Source organism: Pygocentrus nattereri, chromosome 26 (genome assembly GCF_015220715.1).
Source record: "Pygocentrus nattereri isolate fPygNat1 chromosome 26, fPygNat1.pri, whole genome shotgun sequence".
Classification (NCBI taxonomy): domain Eukaryota; kingdom Metazoa; phylum Chordata; class Actinopteri; order Characiformes; family Serrasalmidae; genus Pygocentrus; species Pygocentrus nattereri.
Genome location: NC_051236.1, coordinates 17,631,033 through 17,651,917, shown reverse-complemented (window position 1 = coordinate 17,651,917; position 20,885 = coordinate 17,631,033). Strand labels below are relative to the sequence as shown.

Genomic DNA, 20,885 nt, shown 5'->3' with positions numbered 1-20,885 from the left:
TAAACTTAAACTCCTCCACCTGGGGCAAGTCCTTTTCCAGTACCTGGAGTGTGCATGCCATCCTTTTCCGGGCTAAGACCATGGACTCAGACTTGGAGGTGCTGATCTGCATACCAACTGCTTCACACTCAACTGCAAACCACTCCACTGAGTGCTGGAGGCATCCATGTGATTCAGCCAAAAGAACAACATCATCTGCAAATAGCAGAGATGCCACCCTCTGGCCTACACACATAATGCCTTCCTGACCCCAGCTACGCCCTAACACTCTGTCCATGAATATCACGAACAGGAGTGAAGACAGGGCACAACCCAACGCCAACATTAAAAGAGTCTGACTTAATGCCAAGTATACGAACACAGCTCTCACTCTGAGAGTACATAGATTGCATGGCCCAGAGTAGTAGCCCTGGCACCCCATACTCCCGGAGCACCTCCCCCAAGATATCTCAGGGAACACAGTCAAAAGCCTTCTCAAAGTCCACAAAACACATGTAGACTGAGTTGGTAAACTCCCATGCCCCCTCAATCTGCCAAGATGGAATTCAACTATCGGTCGAAGTCTCCTTTCCAGCACCTTGGCGTAGACTTTCCCAGGGAGGTTGAGCAATGTGATACCCCGATAGTTGGCACACACCCTCCGGTCCCCCTTTTTTTAAAAATAGGGACCACCACCCTGGTCTACCAGTCCAAGGGTACCCACAAGCTTTTGGCAACAGCTATGCCTGGCAGCTTCCACAATGAAGGTTTTGAACAGGGTCCATTCAGATACCATGTCTTCTACCTCCTCGGGACATGAAAAAAGCTTTCCTGGAGGTGAGAGTTGAAATCATTCTGAACAGGGGCCTCCGACAGTCGTTCCCAGCACACCTTCACTATTCACTTGGGCCTACCAGGTCTGACCAGTCTTCCCTGCCATCTGATCCAATTCACCACCAAATGGTGATCAGTTGACAGTTCAGCACCTCTCTTCACCCGAGTGTCCAGAACATCTGGTCCCAAGTCAGATGAAATGACAATAAAGTTGATCATTGACCTTTGAGCCAAGGAGCTCTGGTACCATGTACACTTATGAACATCTTTGTGTTCATGCCTGGCACAGAAGTCCAATAACAATTCATCATTCGGGTTTAGATCAGCCAGGCCGTTCTTCCCAATCATGCCTCTCCAAGTCTCCCAGTCATTGCCAATGTGAGCACTGAAGTCTCCCAGTAAGACTATGGAGGCTGTAGGCATGACCCTTTCCAGAACCCCACCCACTTGCTCCAAGAATGCTGAATACTCAGACCTGTTGTTTGGTGCATAAGCACAGACAACAGTCAGAGTTTTCCTCTCTGCTGTTTTAATTCGCATTTAGGCAACCCTCTCGTCCACGAGGACAAACTCCAACTGCATCGTTGCCAGTCGGGGACTCGTGTGTATCCCCACACCCACCCCGGTGCCTCTCACCCTGCGCAACCCCTAAAGTAGGAGAGGTACCCTTAACCTATTTTTTTTATTATATTTGGCTAATTGGTATAGTTTATTTGCATGTTTTTTTGGCATTTACATTTTAGTCAGATAAATGAAAAAAATATGCTTACTAACTTACTAAAATGTTTGTAATATTTTCTTTCAGTTTTAATCTATAGATAATGTATTAAAAGTCTAGTATGGACCACACCAAGTTCTGATTTACATCACCACCATTTCCAGTTCAAACCTGTAAATACAGACAAAAGATATTATACTAGTTGGCACATGTTCTGTATTTCAAGAAGGGGCTTTAGAGGTGTGGTATGCAAAGCTCCACCATGCACTCTGTCCCCCTCACTGAAAAGAACACTTGTGGCTCTGACTGTTGCTGTTGTGTTTGTTTGTTTGTTTGTGTTATTTCATGTTGGCTTGCGGAGAGGTTGGGGGGGGCACTTCTCACTAAAGAAATAATGCTCCTGCATCACCTTCTACAGCGACACCACAGCGATGTCAGAAGTGGGATAGCACCACCAAGTGGCCAGAAACTTAAAGGCAGAGGGTCAAGAGGAAAAGGCAGCAATAGAATAGCAATAGAAGCCCAATGTCAAATTTAGATGAGACATGCCTTACTCTTCTTTTTTCAGTTTAACACAATCTGTAGCACATGATGTATGGCTCAATAGATGATGAAGTGATAAAAATTCAAATCAATCAATCAAATTCGACAGGCTGGCGGTCCATGTCAGGCTGAGAGTAAAGGTATGCAGCATAACCCTTAGATGGAAATCTCGTTCTAATCTGCAGTTGGCCAATGCACAATGTAATTGACGGCCAAGAGTAGTTATTTAATTGGTTGATGCAAAAATGATTGACAGTTCCCTCCCCTTTAGGTCTGCAGCATTCCCCTTCTCGCAAGGTTGAGTATTGCTGACTATCAAGCAGCCATGTGCTTATTTTCCACAAGTTTTAAGGTCGCAGTAAAATGTTCCTGTAACAATAAACTTACCGACATCATAATCTATAATGAAAGCGTTCGCACGGTGTTTTAGGGCCACTAATAAAATTAAAAATAGTAGACTTTGAGAATAAAGTCGTAATATTTTGAGACAAAAGTCGCATTTATAGAATAAAATCGTAATATTTTGAGAAGAAAGTCATAATATTTCGATGATAATATATTACGATAATAATAAAGTGGGATATTACCAGAAAAGGTCGCAATATTGTGGCAAAAGGCTTTGAAAAGGGAAGCAGCGCCTCGTGTTAAATGAGGGGCGTTGAGTTGGTGGAGCTATGCTTTCATATCGATCCACCCATAACACTCAGTCTCCCTGTCTCTTCTGCACATCAGCACCAGTCTGTTATTAGTACAAGAAATGGCTAAGCAGGAAACAAAGAAATAAAGAGCCAGACAAACTCGGAGGAAACTGTCTGTCTGTGTTGCTGAAGGAGAATCGAAGGCAGGGTCGTCTATATGGCTATCGGGGCAACATCTCCGCGTCATTCAAAGAGATCGTAAAGTTTCACAAACAACGAGTCGCCAGTACAGCAACCGAGACCCCATGGCAGCCCCCCTACATACATACACACACACACACACGTATTTCTAAGCCGCTTCTCCCTCAGGGTCGCGGGAGCCCTAGAGTTAGCACTTAATCCTCGAAATTTACTTTACTCTCGTAAGTTTACGACTTTATTCTCAAAGTCTACTATTTTTTATTTTTATTAACAGCGGCCCTAAAACGCCGTCGTAGTTGTTTACTCAGCAACGTTACTGTGGCTTTTACTCCAAAGCCCACCTGCCCCTGACGTCACACGAGGGGCGTTCCTGAAGGCGTGTCTGCATCACGGAAACGCCCTCATATGGTTCTGCATTTCGACCCTCCTCCTGCCATGGGCAGTTTAAAGGGTGTGGCCATGCAGAGAGGCTCTCGGGTGGCACTACATAGAAAAGGATATTCTTTGTAGCTTTGGTTGTTGTTGTGTGTTAATGTGTTGAATCTGGATCTTTACGTTGTGTCCTTGGAAGGTGGGCTTTGTGTGCGTTTTGTCCTCCTGCATTACCCCCTCCCTGGCTTCGTGTTGGGCCTTTGTAAAGACTTGCTGTTGAAGTGCCTGTTGAAAATAAAAGAGCATTTTGTCTGTACATGCAATGCTTTTCGTGTCTTCTTCTGCACTGACACTATAATACACACCACCTCCTAATTTTCACTCCTGATCAAATGAGGAGAGGGCCAATCTTGGCACGTTTCTGAATAGATATGGTACAGTTAATTCTGAAATTTCATCTTCTTGATGACCACATTGCAAGTATCATTAACAGTAATCTGTGTGTTTATTTAAGTTGTACAAGAAAATTAGTTAAAAATTATTAGTGCTGGGGCTGACAATGATCAGCTAACAATACATTTGGTTTTGAGAGTAAAAAAGTGAGGTTAGACTTTTGGGACCAGAAAAAGACCCCCAACCCCCCAACCCCCCACGCCCTTAGCACATTGCCACAAATATAAATAATTATTTAATCAGTTTTGTCATAAAGGTTGAATGGAGTGCATAGTATTGGACAAAGTACAAAACAGAACTTGCTCATAAAAAACAATTTTACTTTTACTTTTTAAACTTAAGTACAATTAAAAGCATGTACCTTTACACTTGTCATGAAGACATTTAGGTAGAATACTTCTACCTGTACTCAAGTAATAATTCACCAGGAGCACTTCTGCTTTTATTCAAGTACAGATGTTTTGTAGCCTAGTTTACACCCATGTCTGTGCACTGAACCCAGCAAAGCAACAAATCAAAGCAACATCTGAGAGGAAATATGAAAAATATGGAAGCAATATTGGATTACTATAATGAGATCCTTGTGATGGGATAATGTCGCACTTAAAAGACGTTATTTTTAGGGATGCAGAGGGATGTGACAGACAACCAACACTGGGCCTCATTCATCAACTGTTTGTATGAGGATATTTCTTCTTAAAACCCACTTACAAAGTTTTCAGGAAGACTGACATTTTCTTCTTAGAGATTTGTACTTAGGTAAGTACAGAAACTACACACACTCAAGAGCACAAAGATGTGAATAACTGGTCTAATAACAAACATGCATATGAAACTGACGTAGACGTTTTCTTAAAACCTTAGAACAAATTTAAGAAAAGACTTAGGAAGATATTGGTGAATAAGGCTCTCTCTCTCTCTCTCTCTCTCTCTCTCTCTCTCTCTCTCTCTCTCTCTCTCTCTCTCTCTCTCTCTCTCTCTCTCTCTCTCTCTCTCTCTCTCTCTCTCTCTCTCTCGCACTCTGGGAAATGTAGTGCATGATGGTGCGGATGATGCACCCTGTGTAAGTGGGTAACAGCGTTGTGCTGCTGGTTGTCTCTTCTTCAGCGTTTCAGTGATTTCAGTGGTTGAGTCTGCTCGCCTGTCTGTTATGCGGTGAATAATCGAGGAGAGAGGGAACATACTCGCATACTTACGTTAAGCTTGACGTCAACTTTAATAGACCTCAGTGGACACATGGCTTTTTGTGAGCACGCCAAAAAGCACGCGTTAAGATCCTCTCCACTGTTATGGAAATCAGCTTCGGGAACAGCAGAACTCTCTTAGCCTTTCTTTCTGTTTCCTTCAAGCATACGCGCGTGCCTTCCCTCATATTGGCGGGCAAACGTACTTAAACTGGATATATAACATTTACACTTTATATACTTTTCAGACGCCACGGACCCTTGAATAAAGGGTCCAACTGAAACCTCATAAAGATGTATCGTGCTTTTTGGGATGCGATATTCCTCCTAATTGGTGAGTGAACACTTCCAGTTTGTCTAATAATCCAGGTTTCAGGTGCATGCGTTTAAAACACAACTCAAATGTGGAGCTAACGTGCTAAGCACTGGTATCATCCAACTGAAGTAAAATTTAAGCAAAGGAAAAATGTATACTACTTAACTTTAAAGTCTGGTACAAGTCTGGTTCAGTGTAATATGAACATTTTTCAGTTAAAAGCTTTTATTAACAGAACTCTCTTGTGTGAAAATCTTCCTTTATTGGTTATGTTCTAATCTAGCATTACTGCATGCATATATGATGAAAGAAGATTGAAGAATTTACTGGAATAGCTTACATGCTAATAGACGTAAATGGCTGTATGTGTCTTTATCCTATGCGTGATATACAGAAGGTTGAATCTAAGTTGTGACTGTTTTTTTGGGACGCAAGGTTTTCCAAATCTGAATTTAAATGACACCACAAGACGATCCATTCCAGTCTGATCCCTGCCTCTGTCCACATCCATCAGTTTTGTGTCCTCAGTGTATCATCAGATAGGATAGCTGTCGTGTTGGCAAGGAGGTGTTGCAGCCAGAGCTGTGAGCTTTTAGAAAACTTCACAGGTGGATGGTCCTGCTCCTTTGTCATTAAACAGGTTTAAGGAGCTTAGTTTAAATATAGAGCCATTCCTCTGCTGCTGTCCCTTATCCTTTTTTTCAGCAGTGATGGGAAGTTTTTTTTTTTTTGCCTCAGCAAGTTGTTGTGTCATCAGAAGACTCACTGGATGGTTAAGAAAAAGAATCCATCATGCAAATGTTCAGGCACTTTTGGCTTCAGAAGGTGTTTCTTGTAATTTTGTGCCATTGTATGATTTTGCCTGTTTACGTTGTACTAGAGCTGCACAATATATTGCTGTTGTGAGATAGTACTTTGTGATACTGATATCTCAGAAAATTGTAGTATGCAAACAGGAACACATCAAAAAAGATTTGTGATCTATAAGCATTTTTAATATTGTGGAACATGTATAGCAATCGCAATACCCAACAATATTATGACAATATAGTATATCGTATATATTGTACAGTGCTACATCTAACCCAGTCCTCAGCAACAGTGGACTTTTAGTGCCATTAAAAAGTTATAATTGGCATCGCAACCTCAGTGGTTTTATATATTGTTTTTTCCTAAGGCTGTGCCATAAAACTTTAAAACTGCACTGCAACTATCATGCAAGATGCTTCCTCATTTTTCTAAATGTCCCCAGGTTTTCTCATTTCTCTGAAAGTTTGGGAAATGGCGGAAATGGATTCATCCTTAACATGCGTTCTCACTCCTTGCGCTGACTCATGTCTAAAGATTGTAATGGAGGTTTTGATAAATAGAATGAACTGTTTATCAGCCAGAATCTTGACTTGATGTGGTCATATTGTGGTAACATTTAAGGGTCAGAATATGAGAGGACTGGGAAAACAGGCTTGTTTTGTCATTTGTGTTGCAAACACAGCATGTCTATGTTGAATAACCATTGGATTGGCTGTGACACTCAGTTAATACTTTCGTATACATAGACACAGTGCACCTGATCTCTGTGAAACTGCATGCTCCTAATGTGAGAATACTCTCTAGATCCATGCTTTAACAAAGTCTTCAGCAAGTCAGATGCTGAACCCTAGATATCTAGGTATAGATATTCTGTAATATCTATGTGAAGTGACGAAGCTGGGATTTTGAGTACAGTGGATGTGCAGTTTCCATGTTCCAGGCTCAATGGTGTATTGAGTTGTGCTCTTAATGGAGTATTCTACTCAAAGTTAAAGCTAAGCTAGAAGTCAAGGCCATCTAAGAAAGTATTTGTCCATCAAGGTATAAAAAATTTTACCATGATCTTATGCTCATTTTGATAGATTCTGAGCTCTGTTCCAGTCTAATATTGTGAAAAGTTTGCCTTTTTTGCCAGACAAATAGGAGTGTGATGATCCTACAGATCCATAGTTCAGTTCATACCTCATCTTTTTGTTTTTGTTTTGTAATAAGAAAAAACGGGGTAAAAATGTGTTTTGTTAAATCACCAGCAATTTTGAACACTAAAGAGAAGAACACCAAAGAACATGGTAAGTTAACTATCTAAACAAAAACAATAGACTAATAATTTTTGGATTTACATCTTATAGTGTAATTATGAAATGAAAACGAGTTTTGTCACATTAGTAATGTAATGAGAGCTGCACCAGCAGTGGTGGCAGTGGCTTAAAGTTGTGTTGGGTATCATGGTTTTGGAAGAGACACAAGACCGTGGATGTTTGTATCGTGGTTTTGGTCTTGGTTTCAGAATCATTGCACCCCTACAGACAAATCAAAATATCCAGGTTAAACTGATAACAAGCAGAAAGAGTCTGCTGTTAGGCTGATTGGAAAGAAATTGCTTATCTGCGACCATATGACACATCAGTTTAGAACTACTGAGGATCAACTTTCACTGAACAAAACAAAGTGAAGTTTGTTGTCTGAAGGTAGAAAATGGTGCAATAAAAGGTCTCTGAAAACTGTATACTTACATGTGAAACGTCCTTACTAGCAAAGAATTGTTCTCAGTAGTCAAAAAATGACCTCGTGTTGACTCTAAAGGGCCTGATTCTGGAAAAATACAGTCTTCATTGTTTGTAGCACCATCTGCTGGAGGTTTGATTACCTTAGGCAGGAATAAAAATTCTGAGGACTCTGAACAGGTTTTCTATTTCTGTTTTTATTCTATTTCTATTCTATTTTTCAGAGTGATCAACTTTGTTGATCTCTGTACCAGAACATTTTGAAGCAGGGGTGGGGGCTCTTGGATGACCCAATTTCTGCCCATCTGATGATTTTTCCTGCTCGAACACATGCCTGATTCAACTCACTGGTTAACTGCCAAATGTAGTTGGAGTGTTAGAGCAGGAAGAATACCAAACTGTGCTGAACTCTACGACTCTCAGTTAAGAGTTCCACAGCCCTGTTTTAAAATATTTACATATGTAACCTATATAAAATGATGGGTAAAACTATGTCAGACTTGCATAACAAGCAGTGAAACTGGGTAAATAATACATTTGATACATTTACTGTCCAACACCCCTGTTAGTGTAGGTAGACTGTTTTTGCCAAACTGTAGAGCCTATAATGCTGATTTGTGTTGCATGTTAACAGAAAATGTCTCTTCATGTTCATGTTCTTTGGTCTTGTTCACCTGAAATTTGTATAAGTTCTCAGAAGCAAGCTATGCTTGGGGTGATGCCTGATTCCACAGGGCTTTTGAGCTCAAGCACTGGGTGTTTGAGACATGCATGGTTCATATCAGTATATTTTTCCAAAAACTCTGAAAGTGGACTTGAAAGAGAACCTCTTTTATTGATACGTTTTTGTCATGAAGTGGTGCATAGCACATTGTTACATTTCAAACAATGGTACAGACTGTAGCTAGGCATATAATTCACAAAATGATATGATATTGTCATGTGATTTTGCAATGTATTTGTTTTGGTTGTGTGTTATTAAGCATTATTTCTGTGGGTTTATTTTGCTAATGACTCTTATTTGAAAGTGTGGAGCTGGAAGTGGCGTGCTGTGTGTGTGAGTGTGCTGAGGAGCAGCAGAGAGATAGGGAGAAACGTGAACTGGGAAGCAAACAAGCTGTTAGTAAAGAGAAAACTCTGTTTATGTATGGTGTGGCTGTGGCCAACAACAACTGATTCTCTCATGTTAATGTAAACATTTTGAGTTTTACAATTCGACGTTGTAAAATGACAATCTTATAAAAATGCGCTGTCAACAGGCTAATGTTGTATGCATGTATGTAATGTAATTTATTTGCACTTTACAATTTTTTTCTTTAAAATTAAAACAAATTTACTTTGAGAATTTTAACCTGGCAGAAAGCATTGAGAACATTACTCTCATTTCTAAGCTCTCTGTGGCTGGAGGAGATTAGTGTGACTAGAGGTGATTAGAGTGTATGGAATCCCCAACACTGTCTTTTAGTAAGTGTGAGACTTAAGCCTATTTTTTACTTGGGCACTCCCTAATTTATCTCTCAGATTATAGAAAAGTCAAGGTTCATTTGCGTTCATTCTTACTCCGTGACAGTGTAATTAACCTCAATCTGATTATGAACTGGCATTAAGTAACTGAGCACCAGTGGGCCTGGTTCACTTGAGCACTCCTGTTCTTTGCCGTATGCCGCTTAAAACCTCTTATCTCTGGCTTGTAATGCTGTTGTGCTGCTGTCTTGTCATTGCTGTATTAGTTATGAGCCTCACCATTTTTCACTCTGTTGGCTCTTTAGGTAAGTAGCTTTGCCATGCCAATTTTTCAGGGAATATATTCCTCCCCAGGGCCACGTTTTGGATGGAAATTTTTCATAGTTTATTGTATTATTTTGGCAGATTTAATGTGTGAAATCTAATTTTTGTTTTGATTTGTAGGCTCTTTGTTTACATATGGACAGGTGCAAGAAAATTCTACTTCAACAACAGCTACAGCAACTACAACCCCAACTACCACCACCACCACCACTACAGCAACTGCTATCAGCTCCACAACTGCAACAAGTACAACTAAAGTTGTCAGAAGTAAGATGTGGTTTAGTTACTCTAACCCCCTGTGTTTATCTGTGTTGTTTGGGTATAAGAAGTATTGAGGTTTTGTTTATCCGAGTAAAATGTAGATGTTAACATTAACGTGTATAATATGGTCATTTCTGCAGTGCCCTAATTTGACATAACTGTACAAACAGCCCCAATGAACAAGCCCCGGGCGCATGGCTTGATTTGCCGGAATCACAGCGTTTCATTGCAGTTACTTTGGGAGACAAAGCTCACAGTGATGAACTGAAAATCCAGCAATTTTAATAAAAGGCAGACGATCTTCCCTGTCCTGAGAAAGAGAACCCTGGCTAAGTCTCCAATGTCTGACTTCATCCTGTCTCGCCTAGACTGCTTAAGAAAGAGAGTAGAAGAGAATAAATATAAGGGAGTGCATGAGGACTGATTTGCAGGGGATGTGAAATGGAATTTCACCAGAATGGCTGTTTAGCGTTACTGCCCAATCAGTTTCTCTTTGTTTTTCTCTTCACCTTTAATGTGCTGTTGTACAGGTGTCTAAATAATTGAGTAATTATTTTTTCTAAAAACAGGCCAATATGAAAAATTAGATTTTTTTATTATTTTTGGCAATTAATTAAATGTGCCAAATATACAATATCACAATACCTAAAGAAATTTTCCTAATACAGAATGTGTATCAGTATGTAAACCATGTAAAATGTAAATCATGACGTTTAGTTTTTCTGAGGTTTAATAAGTTGCTGTCTTTGTAATGCAGCAGATTGTTAGTGTTTCTAGGTACTAACTGATTAAATATTGCCATATTGCTACATCTATCCACAAGCATTTCTGTTCTGTGCTTTAATGTGTTAAACTGTTTTTAAAATGCATGACAGTGATGCTCTTTTAACTCTCTCTCTCTTGGCTATAGAGTTTATAGCAGCAGCAGTCCACTCACACTTTGATGACTGCCCTGACTCTCATAGTCAGTTCTGCTTCCATGGCACATGCCGCTTTCTCATCGTGGAGGAAACGCCTGCGTGTGTGTGAGTACACAAAACGCACACATATTTATATGTTTGTTTGTATGCACTTTTTTCATGGGACAACATTACAGAAATAAAACTTGGATATAACTTAAAGTAGTCAGTGTGCAGCTTGTATAGCATTATAGATTTACTGTCCTCTGAAAATTACTGAAAATGTGTGTGTGTGTGTGTGTGTGTGTGTGTGTGTGTGTGTGTGTGTGTGTGTATGTATGTATGTATGTATGTATGTATATGTATGTATGTATGTATGTATATGTAAGATTGCTAACACCCTGAAACTGTGCTATGGCATGGTGGCCAAAGTTGTACAGTGGTTTTCCAGGACAGGTTCCACTCAGAACAGGCCTCGCCAGGGTCGACCAAAGAAGTTGAGTCCACGTGTTCAGCGTCATATCCAGAGGTTACCTTCAAAAAATATACTCATGAGTGCTGCCAGCATTGCTGCAGAGGTTGAAGAAGGAGGTCAGCCTGTCAGGGCTCAGACCATATGCCACACAGTGCATCAACTCTCTCTGCATGGCTGTCTTCCCAGAAGGAAGCCTCTTCTGAAGAAAGCCCGCAAATAGTTTGCTGAAGACAAGCAGTCCAAGAACATGGATTACTGGAACCATGTCGTGTGGTCTGGCGAGACAAACTTGTGGTTCATTGAGGGAAACATGAATTTCACCGTGTACTGTGACATTCTGAAGCAGAGCATGTTCCCCTCCCTTTGGAAATTGCGCGCGCAGCCGGTGGCCTGTGTCTTGGTTGCAAGTTGCACAAGGTTTTCTACTTTTGGGGCAGTCGCGGGCTGGAGGTTAGGGATCTGGCCCTGTGACCCTAAGGTTGCCGGTTCGATCTCCAGGGCCAACAGTCCATGACTGAGGTGTCCTTGAGCAAGACACCTAACCCCCAACTGCGCCGTGGATAGGGCTGCCCACCGCTCCGGGCAAGTGTGCTCACTGCCCCCTAATGTGTGTGTGTGTGTGTTCACTAGTGTGTATGTGGTGTTTCACTTCACGGATGGGTTAAATGCGGAAGTGGAATTTCCCCAGTTCTGGGATCAAAAAAGTATCACTTAACTTTTCCAACACGATAATAACCCCAAACACACCTCCAAGATGACAACTGCCTTGCTGTAGGTAAAGGTGATGGACTGGTTAAGGCAGTGCTAGATAATAACACTTTGAGCACAATTTGGACATGTTCGCTGTGAGATGTACTCACTTGTCTTGCCAGCTATCTAGACATTAATGGCTGTGTGTTAAGTTACTTTCAGAGTACAGTAATCTATACTGCTATATAAGCTGTACACTGACTAAGTTATATCCAAGAACAAAACCCCAACCACCATTCTTTATGTTGTCAAAAAAAGTTTTTTTCCTTCTTTTGCAAACTTACTTTGGTAAACTTTAGATACCTCAGATATTCTTTATGCTGCAATTCTATACAAACAATACATATTTAAAATGTCAGAAATGGCAAATACCACATGATACTACAGTATAATCTACAGAGAATATAAGTATTTACAGTGTTAAGTGGGACACTGGAGGGAATATTTACATTTATAGTAATACATGAACTTTCAGTTTGACACTGAATAACCCTTGTAGCCAGACATAGTACCAAAATTGTGACCCAATCTATAGGTCTTCCGCACAGCAGCCAGACTATGACTGACTTATTTAGAGAAATTCCTGTCTCAGGTTTCTTGCATGGGTCTGTCTACATTTAGACAAGGGTGTCTTGTTATTTACTGAATAACATACTGTTGACTTAGTATAACACAATTGAGCTGTATAAATCAAGCTTTGTCAATTTTACTGTCATGTGAATAGTTTATGTAAGTCTGTGTTCTGCTTTACTTCTACATTTGAAAGAGTTTAAACATGGTATGAGTCAGAATTACACATGCAAACTGTCCTGATCAGAAGTAATAATGATAAAATGACTCTCTGTATCACTAAAGTAAATGGGTATTAAAAACAACTACACAGCATTATGTGCACTATTTTTTATATATATATATATATATATATGTGTGTGTGTGTGTGTGTGTGTGTGTGTATGTATATATATATATATATATATATATATATATATATATATATATATATATATATATATATATATATATTCAAAAGTGACCAAAACATCAGCCAGAAAGCATAGGTACTGAGAAGTGGTCTGTGGTCCCCACCTGCAGGACCACTCCTTTATTCAGTGTGTCTTGCTAATTGCCAATAATTTCCACCTGTTGTCTATTCCATTTACACAACAGCATGTGAAATTGATTGTCAATCAGTGTTGCTTCCTAAGTGGACAGTTTGAATTCACACAAGTTTGATTTACTTGGAGTTATATTGTGTTCCCTTTATTTTTTTGAGCAGGGTATACACACACACACACACAGGGTGGGTCATTTATATGGATACACCCAAATAAAATGGGAATGGTTGGTGATATTAACTTCCTGTTTGTGGCACATTAGTATATGGGAGGGGGAAAACTTCAAGATGGGTGGTGACCATGGTGGCCATTTTGAAGTCGGCCATTTTGGATCCAACTTTAGTTTTTTCAATGGGAAGAGGGTCATGTGACACATCAGACTTATTGAGAATTTCACAAGAAAAACAGTGGTGTGCTTGGTTTTAACCTGACTTTATTCTTTCATGAGTTATTTACAAGTTTCTGACCACTTGTAAAATGTGTTCAAAGTGCTGCCCATTGTGTTGGATTGTCAATGCAACCCTCTTCTCCCACTCTTCACACACTAATAGCAACACCGCAGAAGGAATGCTTGCACAGGCTTCCAGTATTCGTAGTTTCAGGTGCTGCACATCTCGTATCTTCACAGCATAGACAATTGCCTTCAGATGACCCCAAAGATAAAAGTCTAAGGGGGTCAGATCGGGAGACCTTGGGGGCCATTCAACTGGCCCACGACGACCAATCCACTTTTGAAGCTGGCACGTTCCCTGAGTTTTTCCAGCAAGATGGTGCACCACCACATTATGGGTGTCAGGTCAGAGCATTCCTAGATGAACAGTTTCCTGGAAAGAGGATTGGTCGTCGTGGGCCAGTTGAATGGCCCCCAAGGTCTCCCGATCTGGCCGCCATCGTCACCACCCATCTTGAAAAGTTTTCCCCCTCCCATATACTAATGTGCCAAAAACAGGAAGTTAATATCACCAACCATTCCCATTTTATTTGGGTGTATCCATATAAATGGCCCACTGTGTGTGTATGTGTGTGTGTATGTGTGTGTGTGTGTGTGTGTGTGTGTGTGTGTGTGTGTGTGTATGTATGTATATATATATATATATATATATATATATATATATATATATATATATATATATAAGAAATGCACACATTTGATACCTATTCTGTATACTTACTTGACATACCTTAATTTGTTTGTTTGATTTTTGTGTGTGTGTAGGTGCCACCCAGGCTTCATGGGGATGCGCTGTGAACATGCAGATCTCTTGGCTGTGGTGGCGACCAACCATAGGCATCAGACAGTGGCAACCATGTTGGTGCTGTGCATAGTGGGTAGTGTCCTGCTCATGCTGCTTTGCACTCTGTTAAAGTAAGTAGTAAAAATTTTGTTTGTGCTCATTAAACCTCACATTTAAGGGCATTCTTTTTTTTTATGATGCCATGTGAACATGAGTGTGCATACAAATACAGTACAGTGCTCCTTTGCTGGTAGGCAGCATGATCATTATCTAGGCTTTGAACACCATAGATAAAGGAAAAAAAAACTGGTGTCAAAAATATCAAGGGTTTTAAAGGGGTCTTTAAAATGGTCTCAGGGTTTATTATTGTCTATCTTTTATCATAGAACGTTTTCTCAGAGAACTCTGAATCATTGCTTCGAAATGTAATCAATGAAGTTATGTTATTTTTGGATAACTAATTCCATTAAAATGTACTAATAAATGACAAAGACTGCAAAACACCATCATTTTATCCATGTAACCTTAAAATGAAGAGTAGAATAGGCTTTTTGTTTGGGTCGATGATCAGGATTGCAGGCCATTTGTGCACTTTTGGGAATCCACCCCAATCCTATCATTTTGTATGCCAGGATGAATAATTTTATGAAAAGTTTAATATATTCTATGTATTACATAAAACGTAAACAATATTTAATTATATTCAGTGGAAATTGGCATCTAAACTGTGAACATTTTGTTTAATAAACTTTAAGTGATTAAAATAAAACATTTTTGTAGAAACTGGTAAAAGGACCAATTTGTGTGTAGTCCTGTGATGGGGACCACCAAGAGAGTGAGCATTTTCACTGTATGCTTTGATGTAGTTTGTATTTAAATGTTCAGTGTGTCCTGGATTTAGATGTGTTATTCATGTAAATGTCATAAAAATTGTAAATTTAGACTGAAAATTAATTATATTAATCAGATTAACAGTAAATATGATTCCTCAGCAGTTGTTGGTGGAGGCGGAGAGGGTGTAGGCGAGGTCACGGCCTTTGCTGTTGGTCAGAGAAACCAAGTAGCATTATAAAGGGTGGGACGTCCTGCTGCCACTCCGAGACAGGTAATGGGCTTCAGTTTGTTTTGGTTTTTTTGTTTATTTGTTTTTTTATTTGATAAAATACTGTGTCTATTGCTGAGTAGACACTTTCTCTGAATATGTTAAGTGTCATGTAGAAACTAATTATAAGCACAAGTGGGGTGCTTTCACAGTGAAACAGCTGGGGAATGTGACAAACCCCTGTGTGTATTTGTATAGAGAATTCGCGATGTTACTTCCATCTATTCTTACTCCCTTCAAAACCCTTTAAAGAGAACAATAGAGATTCTTTAAAAAGTGATATGGTGATGACATGACATGTAGGTGAATGAGCATTCATCTGCTTTGGTTTCAGTGTACTGGAGGTCTTTGCATAGTCCCCTAAATCTCACATGAAACTTGGTTTCAAGGTGTAGGGCCTAAGGACAGTACAGCTCGATGACTGAGAGATTTAATTAACCCACCTTAATCTGCATTGTGGTTGAACTGTTTCTGTTGGGGCCTATTATGTTTCAGCAAAAGTTTGATCAATGTTTGAGTTCACTTGAGTAGGGAAACCTGCTATGACCTGCTATTTATATGCCGAAAGTTATGGACAGTCTTTAAAAGTGATGTTGGAACTGTTTTAGTCTCATTGTTTAGCAGACTATTATGTTGTCTGAGGAGGAAATGAAAAACTCCAGCTATAATTATGCAATTAAGAATGGAATTGTTGGAATTTGGTCAGACAGACCAGCCAGTTACCATCACCAGTCTAGTCACAGTGCGTCTTGTTTATGGGCGATGACAAACTTTTAATCAGATTTGTCAACAGGAGGGATGTGCATGTTTTCTCAGCATTGTCATGCAATTGTCAAGCAGGAACTTTGCTCAAGTTGCCATAGTAATGTTTCTATACATTTGCATTTGATTTAGGTAACTAGAGAAACATTTAAAATCAGTTGTATTTTTGCTTGATTAGGTAAATAAAGATGTTGTGAAATGTTTGTTTTTTGACATGGTTCCCATTTCTTTTTCTTTCCTTTTCCACACTCAACCTCTGTCTTCTCATCAGAGAATGTTCCCTATGTACAAGGTACCATCCTGTGAATTGACTAAGTAGGATTAGTGAGGTCCAAACTTCTTTTGTCCCTACTGTTAGAGATGGCACCATTCCGATAGCAGGTATTGGCAATGGGCCGATATCAGCAGAAAAGGCTGGACTGGATATTGGATATGATCCAGTCCTTTAACAAATGTAGTCTTAAATAGCAAACACTCAGACTGTGTGAAGTGAAGCTGTATTTCTTCCTGTTCCCAAGTGTTTGAGTAGTTTGAGGGTGTGTGTGTATGTGTGTGTGTGTGTATGATATTATTTTATATTTAATAATATCATACACACATACACACACAGCAGCTGTGTTTTAGATACTCATCTTAAATGAAGTGCATCAATTTAAGATAACACATTTTAAAGCTTAGTAGTTCTTAAAGAAAAAATGATCGGATCGCTGTCGCTATTGGTCGATACCCAAGGCATCAATTTCAGTAACAGGAAAGAAAAAATGGTATCATGCCATCTCTGTACACTTTGTTTACTTGTATGCACAATACATGATTTTCTTAAAATCACTTTCTATTGCTTTTTTTCCTCTGCAGTGGTTTGATACGTGTCCTCGGTTTTACTCTTGGTGTGGCTGTTCTCTACGTTTTGTCACCTGAGACCCCCGCCCCTGGACTATTATACCTGGAGTTAACCTCATCTCGGCTCCTCAAGTTACAGACTCACAGAGCCGGTCAGAGATGAATCCATAGGAAAGATCAAACCAGCAGATGTGAATTTCAGAATATTGGTACTCAGAAGGACTGAACGATTCCATCCGGTTTTTCTTTCTTGCGGATCATAAAACTGAAAAGATGGAAGAGGTTTTCTTGAAATTTGAAACGTGGAACACAATACCTTGGATTTTTGTACTGGTCTTATGGTCCAGATGAAGGTGGATAAAACAAATCACTGAGTGGAGATTCAGAGTCAGGCTCTTGTGGGGAAAAGGACCTAGTGGAGGAGAAATGGACCAGTGCCAAAGGGCTTGTACGATGGATGTAAACAGTAAGATGGAAATCATAAGCTTTCATGAAAATATTCCTAAAAAATACGTGTTATTATTTCTGGTGCTTGAACATTCTCCCAAGATGGCTAGAATGGTGTTCTTTCAGACAAATCAGTTGATTTTGTCTTTTAAATCACAACTAAGAATGGGGAAAAAAACTCAACAGCACAATGTTTATGGGTGATTCATTTAAAAAAAGTTTTAAATTACATTTTTATTTATATCTCACATAATGCCACTGCTTGAAAATTGGGAGAAAAATTTGGAACAATAAGCTGAACAGAATAAATATGCAAGATTGTAAGAATATATAGATCAACATAGTGTGCATATATTTATATAATATGAAGACTACAATGCACATTCCTTTAAATCTTTGCCAAGTATTTTTACCTGATATGCTTCTAATGTGTTCTATAATAATTATATGAAATAATGATAAGTTAGGAGAAAATGAAAGACTTTTGAGGGAGGACTTAATATACTAATACATATCCAAGTCTTGGAATCCATATGTATTTTATGTTTTCTTATGTGGGTTTTTTGCACTTCAGGTATTATTCTGATTCCATTTTATGATGTAAGTATACACACAGGTACATGCACTTCATTAAGATTAAGTCTTTTGTCCTTTGTTTTGGTTCCTGACAGTACAGACAGCATTGTTATGGTTTTTGTCAACACTTTACAACTTCTAAAATTAGAACCAACACTTGAATTCAAGTTGTGTTCCCTCAATAGGGCAGCAGTATTCATAAAAGTTATGATGCAGGATTCATGTCAGCATTTGAAAAGTTGAGTGCTCAGCATGTTTGGTCACAAGCTTTCACACGATTCACTGTGCACTGCTCCTATACAGTCCAGTGGCTAATGACCACTTTAAAAACTACACTCTTAACTTGGTGGCATTAGGTAGTAAAATTTATGCAGAAAAGAGGTTTTCTAGAAATTAAATATGTTAAAACCTTATGGACGTGTCTAGGCCGTGAGGGTTGAGGAGAGCCTGGTTTTGCTTTGATTTAATTTCTAATGCATAATATTTCAAACCTGAAAGAGTGCAGATTTTATTGCAGTAAAGTTATCACCTTTGAAGGAGAAAATTGCACAAGTTCTCTCGTTCACTACTATATATTTTAAATCCACACATTCATGCTCGAGCTCAACTAAGCACACGCATACGAAGAGCTATACTGTTAATGAGGTTTGTTATTTATTTCAGATATATTACAAAGCTTTTACACATGGATACACCGTTTTTAAACCTTGTTGTGCTGTCTTATTTACCCTCAGGCATATTGTCATTGCTTTGTATGCAAAAGTACAATAAGTATCTGAAGTTGGACTAGCACTGGGCAAAACCGGAAAGGAACCCTTTTTTCTGAACCCAGAAGCCTCTAAGTTACTGCATAAAGGTTAAATTAGAAACATGAATTGGTACTAGCAGTACTTATGTTTAATCACTGCATGCAGTTTGGTGGGAAATCAATTGAATAAGACAGCATTGATGGGAAAGAGACCGTTTGTGCTGGAACTGAGCGCTATAGACAAAAAAGGTTTATACTAATGCAGAGACAAACATCCTAAAATTGCCTTCATTGTGGAATAGAGAGAAAATCAAGCTAAAGTTTCTAATTAACACTGGTAATTTATTTATTCCAATCTTTCAGACAGTACTCCATTACAGTGCATACATTATATTTACTTATGTTAAAATACAGGAAAATTAATTAGACTGGAAAGAAAGTGAAGTCAAATGAAGGCTCTAGTGGTGGAATGTGTTTACATCTCTTACAAGCCTGTGTTTTGTTTTGTTTTGTGTTTTTTGTTTGTTGTGTTTTGTTTTTTTTGGGGGGTAAGATGTCAGATATTCTGTATTATTCCTTGGAACATATTTGAGCAGGACAAGCATCATGTTGTTTAAAAAAATGGTTACAAGATAAATCACCCTGATGTAAGGGATGGAAGGCAATTTATCAAGTTTTAAGTGTGATCCAAAATGTCACATTCCTGAAAAGAACTTTCAATCATGGTGATCCAAGTAGTCATGCTCCTAGATTGTCCAGAGTCTTGTACCATACGTTCATGAAGGTTTTTCTCCTCTTGCTCTGCTGTAACTTGTGAAACATATAGGTATGTCATGCTATCAACTAATTTGTCAATATGAAGCATGTTTGTCTGCACCTATTTTACTGTATCTTCACACTGCTATGCTGTGAATCAACATGTAATTGTATTATATACATACCAGAGAAAACAGGCATTGTGAATAGGGCTGAGTGAATAGGGGAATAATTGGGTTTTTTTTTTTTATTATTTAAAACTGCATTTATTTTCTGTAATTGGGCTCCAGGCTTTATTTTTTGCCAAAAAGATCAGGTCATCTGCTTTTTCTGACTTGAGGCATGAACGCTGGATGTAGTGTGCCAGACTGTTTATGGGCTTGGCGTTATTATTGTTTATTAAGACAACTTTGAATAATGTAGGATGGAAGTAAAATTGCAGCCCTCACGGTTTGAAAATTGTACTCTTTCATTTTTTTATTTAAATTGATTAATCATTCAGCCCTAATTGTTAATAGTGTACAGCAGTATCACTTGGAGTGTGACTGGAGAAATGAAATGTGCTTGTGATCTTCACTGGTTGCATGATCATCAGAGGTAAATGAATCTGTCTTCCTCACCACTTTGCTTATGTATTCATATATATATATATATATATATATATATATATATATATATATATATATATATATATATATATATATATAATGTCTGTATGTGTGTGTTTTTCAGAAAATTATAAAAAAAATACTGAATATATTGGTGTTTTCTTCTTGTTTTGCACTAAAAGCTTATTTTGACCTCCTTTAGACCTCCAGATAGCTGCAATTATATTCCAGCTTTTCTTTTTTAACGTCTCTTGTTCTCGCTTATTTTCCAAGTCACTTTTTTTTAAACAACAAAAAAAAAACCTGTCCATTTATTTCTTCCGTCTAATGAATATTTTAAGAGCAAGCCAGACGGAAACGCAAAAACTAAAAACTAGAAAACCTCAGGCACAGCTGAACAAAGAGTGTGCGACCAGAGTGCTCTTTTTGCTGAGGGTAATGTTCAAGTCCTTTTATTCAGTTATACGCCTATTTATTTATTGGTTTGTGTGCTCACCCCTTTTGTGAGCTGGGGGATAGCCCCTAGAGGTTAGGGCAAAGGCTTGAGTGACCACACAATACAGCATGCGTGCAAGGCAGTTTCTGAGTGAGTGCATATTGCTGGTAGTTCCCTTGCTGCTGTGGTGGCATTCACTCTTAAAAATAAAAAGGTCTTAAATGATTCTTGACTTAGTGGTAAGAAAAGGCTTTTAATTGGTATTGCTTTACGTTATGTGTAGGTTCTTTAAAGAATCATCCATTGAAAGTTTCT

The 20,885-nt window shown here is 38.8% G+C and overlaps 1 protein-coding gene across 3 annotated transcripts; it reads left to right on the top strand.

The window, feature by feature from the left end:
• The first annotated feature begins 4,810 nt into the window (after nt 1–4,810).
• Nucleotides 4,811–20,138, top strand: tgfa (transforming growth factor, alpha). Of its 3 annotated transcripts, none has more exons than XM_017719104.2 (6): nt 4,811–5,256; nt 9,681–9,827; nt 10,732–10,846; nt 14,277–14,426; nt 15,291–15,400; nt 17,015–20,138. In XM_017719104.2, the coding sequence occupies exons 1-6, from the start codon at nt 5,217–5,219 to the stop codon at nt 17,020–17,022; spliced, it is 570 nt and encodes a 189-aa protein (XP_017574593.1). In that variant the 5' UTR covers nt 4,811–5,216; the 3' UTR covers nt 17,023–20,138. The 3 variants fall into 3 exon arrangements, with proteins under 3 accessions (XP_017574593.1, XP_017574585.1, XP_017574602.1); XM_017719096.2 differs by having other exon boundaries at nt 15,288–15,400; XM_017719113.2 differs by lacking the exon at nt 4,811–5,256 and adding an exon at nt 9,476–9,541 and having other exon boundaries at nt 15,288–15,400.
• Nucleotides 20,139–20,885: the final 747 nt, after the last annotated feature.

What these genes read in the sequence shown, in the direction of transcription:
- tgfa (XM_017719096.2), top strand. Translation starts at nt 5,217, where the DNA reads ATGTATCGTGCTTTTTGGGATGCGATATTCCTCCTAATTG. An exon ending in TGCGATATTCCTCCTAATTG is followed by an intron (nt 5,257 to 9,680) that starts GTGAGTGAACAC and finishes TTTGATTTGTAG; the next exon opens with GCTCTTTGTTTACATATGGA. An exon ending in TACAACTAAAGTTGTCAGAA is followed by an intron (nt 9,828 to 10,731) that starts GTAAGATGTGGT and finishes TCTTGGCTATAG; the next exon opens with AGTTTATAGCAGCAGCAGTC.